We start from the raw sequence: 11,948 nt of genomic DNA, 5'->3' as shown, positions 1-11,948 counted from the left end.
CTCTGAGATGAAGAAATAATTAGCTAGGAGTATCATTTGACTAAATACCATTACATGTAGATTTATAATGCATTTATTAAGAAAACTGTATTAGAACTGCCAGAACTATAACATCACAATGTGAAAAAGTAGGATCTCTCAATTTCATATAAATATGGTAGATTAAAAGTGGCTGTTTTTCTTTCTACTTCAGATAGATTTTTGCAAAATAATAAAATACCAAGTTGAAATAAATGATATTTATTTGCTCATTCACCCTCCCTTAATGAACCCATACATACACCAAAGCATTGTGAGAAAATGAAACACAAGACTTGACAAGGCCATCACTTTGGGAATGTCCCACAAAACACGATGTGAACTGTACACACTGGGCCTTAAAGTGGACAGTAACCTCCTCTGTTAGCAAGGCACTTGGTGATTCCATCAATGGTCAGGGAACAGACTATATACGAATATCACAGCCTTGAACTACATATAATTTTACTTTGCATTTTCTTGTTCAAAGCGTAGTTTTAGGCTACTATGTTAACAAGCTCTCCAAACAAAAAAAATACTTTAGGTTAAGCTTTGGGTAAGGATGAAAAGAGGATTAAATAACACTAATTACAGATACTTTATGACCCCTGTCCTGTGCTCGGGAAGGAATCATACCTAAGAATCCTCTCGATGCAGACATGACTTCACTACTATCACCACAGCCAGCCAGTGAGGCCGCCGGGAGCCACCACTTCACAGGGCACTGTTGGAAGATGCCAGTCAGAGCCTCATTCTAGCTCAGGGGCCCTGCGGAGGCCTGTGAGGCTGCACCTGAAGCTCACTTCAAAAGTTTTCTTTTAATATATTTGCTTGAGAGGCTTGAGCTTCGAGAAGCATGAAGTTAAAAAAGAGAACCTGATATAGCCACATTCAAAGTTGACTCCTAACTTAAATTATCAGACATAGCTCATAAAACCAGCTGTCTCAAAGACAGTGTTTTATCTTTATTAAAAAACGGATAAACATAGCAGCACTTACAAAACAATAGTTCATAAAAGGCATTGTACACTGTCAACTGATAGTATGGAAAGGGGAGGCCCCCAGCATAGCTGGTTGTGGGCTGCGTATTGTTAACGCTCACAACCACCTGTTCCACTTAATACGACTCGACCCAGAACAGCCAGGGGGAGACCAACAGCAACATGGCACTCCTCAACTTCAAGCCTTTGTTATTTGTGTGAATAGTCAATCAAGTCAAGTATCACCCTCCTTAGCAGCATCTGGAGCACTCATTGGTGTTCTGGAGGTGGCTGGTGTACTTGACCCACTTATTAAAAAAATCTAAGCATTCAATAAGAAACACTTCTCCCTGTCCAATGCCATCCACAGAAACCTTCTGTTGCGGAAGAGACATGCTCTTCCATTTAAATATCTGTAAAAGCTAATGCACGCCTCTGCTGCAGTAGACGGGAGAGAACTGGGGGCAGGCACTTCTGCACAGCTGTCTTTGGTGAGGATGCTGGTGTGGTCATGCTGTTCCTTGCCCACTGCTCTGCTTCTTACTGCTCTGTGGGGGGGTGAGGACCCCAGTGGGGAGAGGAGAAATCCTATTTTCTTCAGACAATATGGCTTTCTTTACTTGGGCTTTGTCCTGATGATAAGAATAAAAGCCAGAAATGTTAACATGGAAGAATGTATCCTTTGGGCTTCACTTACTTTGTGCTTTTTTCTACGGAGATGAGTGAAGGAAAAAAATAGCAAAGAACAATCTAAAAGTCTCTGGGCTACATGATACTTAGAGAGAGGATCTGCTGATCACCATTTTTCTTTGCCACGGAATTAAAAGAATCAGAGTCTTTTGGGGATATCTGGAACCTGTGGGAAAGAAAGTGAAGAGGCTGCTCGGGCAGTTTTAAGAATTCGTCTGGGAAACAAGGAACGGTACTGACCAGCAAATCCAAGCTGTTTATATGGGTCTGGATGTTGTGTGCATCTTCCGCAGGAACTCCCCTGAAGTGCTTAAGTTTTGAACTTCCTGTTTCCCTTATAACCATGGCAAATGGAACCATCCACTTGACACACTTCTCTATATCACACCACTGATACCCTGCAATGAAAACACATGTTAGGCTCAAATGAGGCCAACAACTGGTTTATAAGTTCAATACACCTATGAATGGACTGGAAAGCCAACGTACCTGAAACCTTTTGCATCAATTCAGATGAAGAGAAATGATACAAGGCAGAAGCAGCAAGTACCCCATAAGAAAATTCTAAGCAGCCGACATCCAGGACACAGAGATCTAAAAGCTATGGAGAAGAAAAGAACACTGAGGGACACGGCCAACACACATCCCTTCTAAAGTTACTCCATCTAGTGGTGGGGTAGGTCACCCCACATAGGTAATAAAGCCACTTACCTCTGCAATCTGTATGAAGATTTGCTGAGGATACTGCGGCAGGAGCACTTCATAAAAATCATTTAGATATGCGACCTGCATGTATACATTCAGCCAGGACACAATGGTCAGGGGACTTAAATGCCACTTAAGGGCCTAAGGGAAAACGGAGAGAAAAGAGACCAATGGTTGAAAAAAGAAAAAGACATTACTACTCCCTTTGGTCCTCTAAAGGAGTTCAAAATGCAGCCATTTCCCATGCCACAGTGTGTCCAGCTAGAGAACACCTAGCCAGATGCACTCATGCTGAATATAGAAAAGATATTATGTAGGAATTTTTAAAAGGGACTGAAAGGGCTTCCCTGGTGGCGCAGTGATTGAGAGTCCGCCTGCCGATGCAGGGGACACGGGTTTGTGCCCCAGTCCGGGAGGATCCCACATGCCGCGGAGCGGCTGGGCCCGTGAGCCATGGCCGCTGAGCCTGCGCGTCTGGAGCCTGTGCTCCGCAACGGGAGAGGCCACAACAGTGAGAGGCCCGCGTACCGCAAAGAGACTAGGAGCAGCTCAGGGCATTCTGGTCTGTATTTCTTTTCTTTCAACTAATTTGCTGGAAAAAAATGTCCATGACGTATCCCAAAAAAAAAAAAAAAAAAAAAAAAAAATTTAAAAAGGACTGAAAAACTAACTTGTAACCTACCTTCATAATGATTAACTCCATGGTAAGAATTTCATCTCCTGAACAAGCCCCATCTGTAACATAAGCAAACTGGTGCAACTTTGGAGGATAGATTTCCTGAAAGGAAATAAAAGGAAGATACTACTGGCAAAAAGTCCATCTCTGATCGTTTTAACTTATAATGTACCTCCCAAATTATTCTTTTTAATATGCTGACATAGAAAGAAAGAAAGGGTACATTGATGGGATAAATACAAGAGCCACTCCAGTGGTTCAAAATGCATTAATTGTGAAAGAAATGAAACACTTACCCACATCAATCAATCAATAAATCAAATCAAACTTTTACTCAATGGGGAGCTTTGAAATTTTCACCTTTTCAACATGTTTGAAAGCTGTGCCCATTCACCCTTCTAATCACACCAAAATTTTAATCCTCTTAGGTCAAAGTTCAATTCTTTTGATTAAAGGAATTATATTAACCTAAGCATTTTATATACTCATACTTTTCTTGGTTAATTTCTAGCTTTTTTGTGTGTGTGGCTGAACTTTAGAAGGCCTCAAATTAGAAAAATTTAGACAAAAAGTTGACCTCTTCCCCTAATCTCAGTGGAGCTCAAGCATGTACTACATAACAAATATTTGAAAATTATTTACCTCAAGTTTGGCAGCAATAAATAAAGACGAAATCCCAATAAGCTGTAAAAGCGTTTTTACAATATTTTGTTGTGTTGCCATATACCGATCAAAGAAATCCTGTGCCAAGTAAAATGTCTCTCTGTGAAGTTTATAAACTTCACACACCTGAAAAAATAGTAAGTTTTAGAATAGTTACTTGAGAAAAAAAGAAAGACAAAAAACTTGTCATGAGTTTGGTGAAGGATAATATAACCAAATCAAGAGAGAGAACCTGGCTTCTCTGAAAGGATGGTTACCTTGCTTGTCCCTAAGCACATGCACAATGAAAAACTGGAACTCAGGTATAAGGATGAAGTGTTCTGTGATCTATAATATAAGAGCAAACGTTCATAGGCTGCGAAAGAAGGTACATTCACAGCCTGTTAAAAGCAGCATTTCAAGGAAAAATGGAATTTTCTCAAAGAAAGGTGTCCCCCTTTATAAGTTTCATATGACATGAGGAAAGAACTACCATATTTCTTCACAATGGGCACTATCAGTATGAAAGTTTGAAAGCTGGAACATACATTTATTTAAAGACTACAACACTAAACACTAAAACACTGTTAATCTGTTAATCACAAGAGGCAAATGTGTTTTTAAAAACATTAAACAAAAGACTCGGAGACCTAGGTTCCAGCATAGGCTCCCCTTTAGACAAACCCATTTATCTTGGATTATCTCAGACTATAAAATTAGGACAACACCTGTTTTGCCTACCTCATAGGATTGCTGTGAGGTATGGTGAAATAGTGTACATGATGGAGTTGAAAAGGACCAAGGAAATATTAGACCTCAATTCATTACTGTCATCAAATATCTGATTGTGCATTTAAAACTGCTGTTCCTAAACAGTATATCCCATGTAAGTACACTTCATGGGGTTAATAAGTAGAAAAGGTACCAAAGGAAACAACAAACAGAACATTAGTAGAAAACTCCATCAATCACCAAAGAGTGTTTCTGAAGTCCAGGTGGAGCCTTATTTAGAGTTAGTTTTTATAAAATAACACAACTACAATAGGATAAGAAGTAAAACTAGAGCTTCTGTTCTCTAAGGAACAAACTTTCAGACTACTTTACCCAGCTCACCATTGGGCACACAGCATAAGCACTGCCTTTCTTATGTACAGACTTCTTGGCTGGGCTAGGGGCTGGGAAACTTAACATCGCTGCAGATGAGCCTGCCTGTGAACTGTGGACTCTAGTCTTGTCCCACTGATAAAGGTTACCATTCTTTTCTATCCTTTCAATAGTATTACATGACTTTTTTCATTGACTTGCAGGGAAAATCATTTCTTTAAAGCATCAATTGCATCAATGGCATCAATTGCATTATATAAAATAGAACCTCTCAGTCACATCATCTTATGAGCTGAAGCCTGAGAGGTTAAAGCATACCACATCTAATGCTTCAAGGAATTATAAAATGTTCCAAAAGGCCCATAAGGGCTATGTGCCATGGTGGGTCTGTGGACAACAGCAAGGCCAAAGAATTTGTACATCTATACATTTTCTATGTTGACATTTTCAGGGACCAATAAAGAAAAGCAAATTAAGAATGATAAAAATAGCTATCTTTTCTTGCCTACTACGTAAACTGTACTTATTTCTAATCCACACAAACTCTGCAAGCAAATATTGCTAGAAAACATTAGAGATGAGAAAACCAAGACTCACAGTTAAGTGACTTGCCTGACTGAAGCACACAGACGTTAAATGGCAGCAGGAGATTTGACTCTAGGACAAGCACAACAGGGGTACACATACCCCTGCTAATACAGACGTCCTAAAGAGTACGTGGCACAGTTCAGTTTTAGGGAATACTTAGACACTCAACTTCCATATGTGCTTTCATAAAACAGATCTGCCTGAGATGTCCTTCCACATCACAGAAGAAAGCCCACCTCTCACCCACCCAAGGCTTACAGAGGTGTCCAGGAAGTGTCCTTTATTGAGCCACCACTGAGTCACCCACACTTCCTCCCAGAAGGAGGTGCACTGCCTATACAATATTACTTTTTATGTTTAACAATTATTCATCACAATTTGTAATACTTGTTATTTTGATCAATTATGTAGAGAAGTATGATAGTGTGATCAATAAAAGATTTGAACAATATATTTTGTTAGGATAAAATTCTGTGGGTAAAGAGAAATGAATCACAAGGAGTTAAAAAGAAACAATGTAAATTTTCTGACTTAAAGATAAATTTGTTCATATATTTTTAAAACATTTGGTAGTGGCTATCAAATAGCTGTTATCCACACTGTGTACACTCAAAAGCAATTTGAGGGGCTTCCCTGGTGGCGCAGTGGTTGAGAGTCCGCCTGCCGATGCAAGGGACACGGGTTTGTGCCCCGGTCCGGGAAGATCTCACATGTCGCAGAGAGGCTGGGCCCGTGAGCCATGGCCGCTGAGCCTGCGCGTCTGGAGCCTGTGCTCCGCAACGGGAGAGGCCACAACAGTGAGAGGCCCGCGTACCACAAAAAAAAAAAAAAGCAATTTGAGTGTACAAATTGAAAGATCAATTATCAATATTTATAATTAATTGGAAAATATAACCTCTGCAACTACTAAACTTTGAGAAAAAAAATTAGATGCCAACTTAAAAATATCTAAGGGGTAAAGATACTTCAGAAATTCTTTTAAGAAAAAGTTAGGCCACTGTAATATATATACCACAGTTCAGAGACACAGAACGTGTCAATGGAATCAAACACTCGAAGAGATTATAACAGCACAGAAGAATCTAGAAATGGCCAATGCTTCTAGTTAACAGGAAGGCTCCAGCTCACCTCCATTAACCAATCTAGAAGAATCGCTCGCATTTTAGGCTGCAGAAGAGGGTGCCGCTGCATAAAGTGCTTATCCCTCAAGTATGTCTTTTCCTTGTTTAACATGATTTTCCATACTTCCTCTCTATTTGCCCAGCTACAAAAAACAAAAGCAAGCAAAAGACAGGTGTCAGTATGCATCCATACTAGTGAGGCAGGAGTGCACACAGGGAGTAAGAGATCCAGAAGGCACTCAGCAGTCAGCTTACTTCAGTACAGGCAGTGGCGAGGCTCTAGATGGTGTGCAACTCTGAGGCTTATATGCAGAATTCGGGTATACGAGCTCATTCTCTTCTTTGTCAGGTGTGGGAATCAAGGAACAGGGGTTTTCACAGACTGTATTACTGTCCCAAGGCTGTAAAGAAAGACACATTAAAAAAAATGTTTGATGTAAACCAGCTGTTTTTACATTCATTGATTTGTCAAACAGCCAGTAAAACAGAAAATGTCTTCACGCTGGAGAGAAATCTCTAGGCCTAAGTCAATATTCTGGCCTAAATTAAGATGGAGATAGCACAGAAGACACAGAAATGACTCCAAGCTTTCATTTCATTTTGTCATTAGCTTAGGAGTCTATGCAGTAAAACCTAAGAAAACTACAGTCAGTAGCATTTTACCCTCCACATCATCATCCTCACATGAAGTAACTGAGCAGCAAAATAGACACAGGAAGGGTAAGACAAAATGCAAACAGCTCTTACATTACCAAAAAAACAAAAGAATAAAATCTATTGGCAGCTCAGTAAGATACTGAGCATGACTCCTAAAGTGTGTTGTGAGATTTGGTCACAATTCAAAGATTTGTTTTTTTTAATAAGTACAACTAACCTAATGAAATGTCTTAAAAGTGAAAGATAATTTCTAGTAAAAGCATTTACATAAGCACTCCACAATCACAAGTATAAAAAAATCAAAATGTAAACTGATTGCCTTCTATATTTAAAGTCTCCCCATTTTAAAACAAAACCCACCAAATGTGACATCTTCCTTTGGTTGCAGGTCAAGCCAAAATTATTACATAACGGGGACCTTTCCTTTTCCTTAACTCAAAATGAAACAAAAGGAGTATCTGCCTAGTTAAAACCGAATCAAGCAATAGTCACAGGATATATTAAAAAGTCTGTAGAGATAAAGGCTACATATTCCTGAAGACCTCTGAAACCCACCCCAAAGCCCTGCAGAGTGATAAATGCTAATTGAATAAACCATCATTAAAAACCCAAACAGGGCTTCCCTGGTGGCACAGTGGTTGAGAATCTGCCTGCCAATGCAGGGGACACGGGTTCGAGCCCTGGTCTGGGAGGATCCCATATGCCGCGGAGCAACTAGGCCCGTGAGCCACAACTACTGAGCCTGTGCATCTGGAGCCTGTGCTCCGCAACGAGAGCCGCGATAGTGAGAGGCCCGCGCACCGCGATGAAGAGTGGCCCCCGCTTGCTGCAACTAGAGAAAGCCCTCGCACAGAAACGAAGACCCAACACAGCAAAAATAAATAAATAAACTCCTACCCCCAGTATCTAAAGAAAAAAAAACCTATTAAAAAAACCCAAACAATGCTTCTTTTAAAGATTCCAGATACTTAATTTAAGTCAATTTTTAATATTTGGAAAATAATGTCATTTTGCCATTTAACATTTTTCCTTTTAAAGCTACTCTATTATCTTACTCTAAAGGACTATTATTGATTTTTAAAATTATAAAATAGTAATTTTATTGAAGACAGGGCATGTTAACAATCCTGCCAGTATGGAAGCTCTATAAAACGTCTGAGACTCTTGGCATTTTCTTTTTCTTTAAAGCAGAGAGATCATTAATATTGACTAGAAAAGAGACAACGGAGAGGACTATAAATGAACATAGAAACTTGGGCTCTAAGTGCTGCCTGGAAGATATGGGACAGGGTGGCTATCACAGCACACCGGTCACTTTCAGAGGAAGCCAGAGCACTTTCAGGGTACTGAGAAGAGCAAAGCAGGATAAAGCTCTTCTCCATCCAATGTGCAAAGAATTGGGCATGCAAATTAACCATGACACTCTCACCAACAGCTGTTGGAGAAGGGCAACATTCCCTTCCAGTTCTAGTATCATGTGCTGGTAGTAGTTCCTTTACTCAAAAAGGGTCACATTACAACTGCTTTAAGTTGCTCTTCATTCAACAATGAATTCTAGTTTTGAAAGCAGAAGCTGGCTGTCACCCTCTACAGCCACATGGCTGAAATAGCTGAAAGGAGGCTTTTTGAGATAAAATGGTAACATTTCCCTACCTGTAGTTCACAGACAAATTGGGTGAACCACAAGCAGACAAATGGTTCCCAAAGTTGGCCTTTTAGGAACCAGTGGATGAAGCAGAATAATGAAGTCTGTATCATTTAACTTGAGTGTATACCATGTCTCAAAGAAAGCAAGATCAGTCTGACTTTAGGAAGGAACTAGGTAACAGCAAGACACCAGCTTTTAACTGAGAATAAAACTACCTTATGCAAAATTATGTTCTGAGAAGTAACTAACAGAAATTCCAGGACTCCACTTCAGTAAAAAAGTTGGGTCTCATGCAAAAAATTGAACAACAAAAATGGATATATTAAATAGACTTTAGATAAAAGAGTATTATCTTCATTGAGAAAAACCTAAGGTAAGAATTGAAGGTTCCATGTGGTCTTGATGAAGAAGTTTCATGGAGCTGAGCATGAGGGCTACAGGTAGCTCAGAGCTGCTGAACAAGGCTGAACTATGGTAACTCCAAAGAAAAATTCTGTGTAATTAATTGTCAAAAAGGCTGTGACCCCAAAATTCTAGTTTCATGAATCTACACAGAGAAATAACATAAGACATTGATTGCTCCATAAATGATGGGTAATTTTCAAGCTATCTACTTTGCAAAATGTGTAGAAACCTGTTGTCATTAATCTCTGAAAAACCATGAAAATGCCTTCTAGTGGGAAATAATATGGCTATTCATGTTATCACATCTATCAACTCTCTGCAGTCCAAGGATAGGACCAAAGCCCTATCTTAGGCACCCTAGGCACAGCTCAGGTTAACTTTGAGAACAGAAACTACTGTAAAACTCCAAGAAGTCAACAGGGACAGCTTTGCTTCCTCCTAAGTTAAAAACTTCAATTCTGGGCTTCCCTGGTGGCGCAGTGGTTGAGAATCTGCCTGCCAATGCAGGGGACACGGGTTCGAGCCCTGATCTGGGAAGATCCCACATGCCGCGGAGCAACTAGGCCCGTGAGCCACAACTACTGAGCCTGCACGTCTGGAACCTGTGCTCCACAACAAGAGAGGCCGCGATAGTGAGAGGCCCGCGCACCGAGATGAAGAGTGGCCCCCGCTTGCTGCAACTAGAGAAAGCCCTCGCACAGAAACGAAGACCCAACACAGCCATAAATAAATAAATAAATAAATAAATATATTTTTTAAAAAACTTCAATTCAAAACACAGGCGGGAAAATAACCAATCTTGAATTTCACAAAGTAGAGGTCCACTTTAGTAGAAATCCACAAAAATTAACTTGCTTGGTTTGCAGTTTTTACAGGGAGAAAAAAGGAAAAAAAGGAAAGAACTTGGAATGCACTGTCTTATTTCCTTTCCTAAAGTGAAGTATTTCTCCTTCTAATACAGCAAGGAAATCATCAAGCCATTGTTCAATATTCAGTGGAACCTCCCCAGAAATACTAATTACTAGGGTCTTATGTGCAGTAACAACTTTTTACAAATAATGTGGCCCTCGACTTTGAAGCCCTTCACTCTTCCAAACCCAGCTGCTATGGCTGTTGCTCACTGCCCTACAAAGTGATGTGCTTCCACTGCTAACCTAATCAGGACCAGTATCCTCAGCTCAAATACTATTCCTGCTCAGCTTTTATCTGCTATAGCGTCAGAAAGCCTAATCAGCTAGTTTGGAGATAGGCTGCTTCCCCTACTAGAGCCATAACTACAGTCTCCAGCCATTTCTGGAGGTAGAGAGATAATACAAGCTTTTTCTGCTAGGAACTTCTGATATTATGATGATACCATGAGCATGTAAGAAATATGGCGGGAACTCCATGAAGGAGGGGCAAGAGAAATGGACTAGTCAATTTTAAAAATGTGTTGAGATGCACATATCATTACACAGAATGTCCTACTAATACTCTGGTGGAAGCCAGATCAAGCTCCAGGTGACAGTGACCACTGTAGGTAATTGCTGGATGGGCTAGAAGAACTTTCAGAAAGGGGGAAAAAGTTTGAAACATGACCTAAAGGGGGTGGGAGCAGGAACGGGAAGTCCTTAAGCACAATGACGAAGAAACACGAGTGTGGATGTGTGATTATGTGTGTACACACAAACCCCCATCCTCACAGTTACCCAAAGAGCTCTGTCTCAGGAGCCCTCCCCGCAGTTCACCAGCCCACAGAGAGGCTGTAGGACAGACTCCGCCCCTGGCTTGCACAGGACTCTGGGTTACTTTCTTCCTCTAACTGAGTCTCAGTTTCCTCAAGGGCAAAAGGAGAGGACTGAGTTATGTGAGGTTCATTCTGGTTCTTCCAGACATCAGCGCATATTTGTCATCTCAGGGATGTCAGTCAGGAACACAGACCTTCCTGGAATCTCAAGGCTGGCAGAGGTCAGTGCCCACTGACAGGCACAGCACTCAGTTGTATGGACCGTGGCCACAGTTAGAGAAAAAGCCTTCAGCAGAAGGCAAGGAAATATGAGACTTAATGTGACCCCAAAAAAGGAGACCCTCAACTTAGACCTAATCAGAAAATGCACCTACCTGACTGCCACACTGGTGTCTCACGGTCCTGTCAATTTTGGCAACTTCTTCATCTGGATCCTGCAAAAACTAACATAAAACAACCCACACCCCAAGGAAACACACCAAACAGCCCAAAGACAAAACCACAGACAGAGAGAGGAAAAAGAAAGCTGGTAAGGTTATGAGCACCATTTCTGCCAAATGCACCCCCCTTGACCCCCTATCAATAAATATGTGGTCAGAACCCAGCCTGGTACCCAGGTAAGATGGGGGGTGGGGGGTAATCCTCCCCCACCTGTCTCCTTTGTACTCACAACGGCCACATTTGCCTTCCTTTTCCTGGAGCGAACAGAGACATCGGTGCCGCTTTCCTCTTTCATGGTGCCGGGTTCCTTCCCATCCCTGAAAAGCCAGGATGGCACAGAGGTAAGAGTTCTCCCCAAATCTCGGCCCACCCCTCCCCCACCATTGCACACCTTCCCCTTCCCCGCAGCGGCCAGGCCACTCACCTCTCCTTCTTTTCCCTCGGCATGGCGCTGGGCGCAGAATCAGACCTCAGGCCTGGGGGCACGAAGCGGCAGTGGGGTGAGGACGGCCGGCGGAGGGGACCAGGGCCCGCCGGTCCGTCCCGG

General features: G+C 41.4%; 1 protein-coding gene across 1 annotated transcript; it reads right to left on the bottom strand.

The window, feature by feature from the left end:
* Window positions 1–963: 963 nt before the first annotated feature.
* On the bottom strand, window positions 964–11,848 carry CCNE1 (cyclin E1). The gene is made up of 11 exons (XM_007470929.1): window positions 11,826–11,848; window positions 11,631–11,718; window positions 11,335–11,403; window positions 6,780–6,925; window positions 6,532–6,667; window positions 3,712–3,858; window positions 3,076–3,171; window positions 2,400–2,534; window positions 2,178–2,289; window positions 1,929–2,086; window positions 964–1,630 (listed from the first exon to the last, which is right to left on the bottom strand). Exons 1-11 carry the CDS (start codon window positions 11,846–11,848, stop codon window positions 1,508–1,510), a joined length of 1,233 nt encoding a protein of 410 aa, XP_007470991.1. The 3' UTR covers window positions 964–1,507.
* Window positions 11,849–11,948: the final 100 nt, after the last annotated feature.

Source organism: Lipotes vexillifer, unplaced genomic scaffold (assembly GCF_000442215.2).
Source record: "Lipotes vexillifer unplaced genomic scaffold, Lipotes_vexillifer_v1.1 scaffold182, whole genome shotgun sequence".
NCBI lineage: Eukaryota > Metazoa > Chordata > Mammalia > Artiodactyla > Lipotidae > Lipotes > Lipotes vexillifer.
Note: the sequence above shows the minus strand (reverse complement) of the source record. Positions and strands in the feature narration are given on the sequence as shown.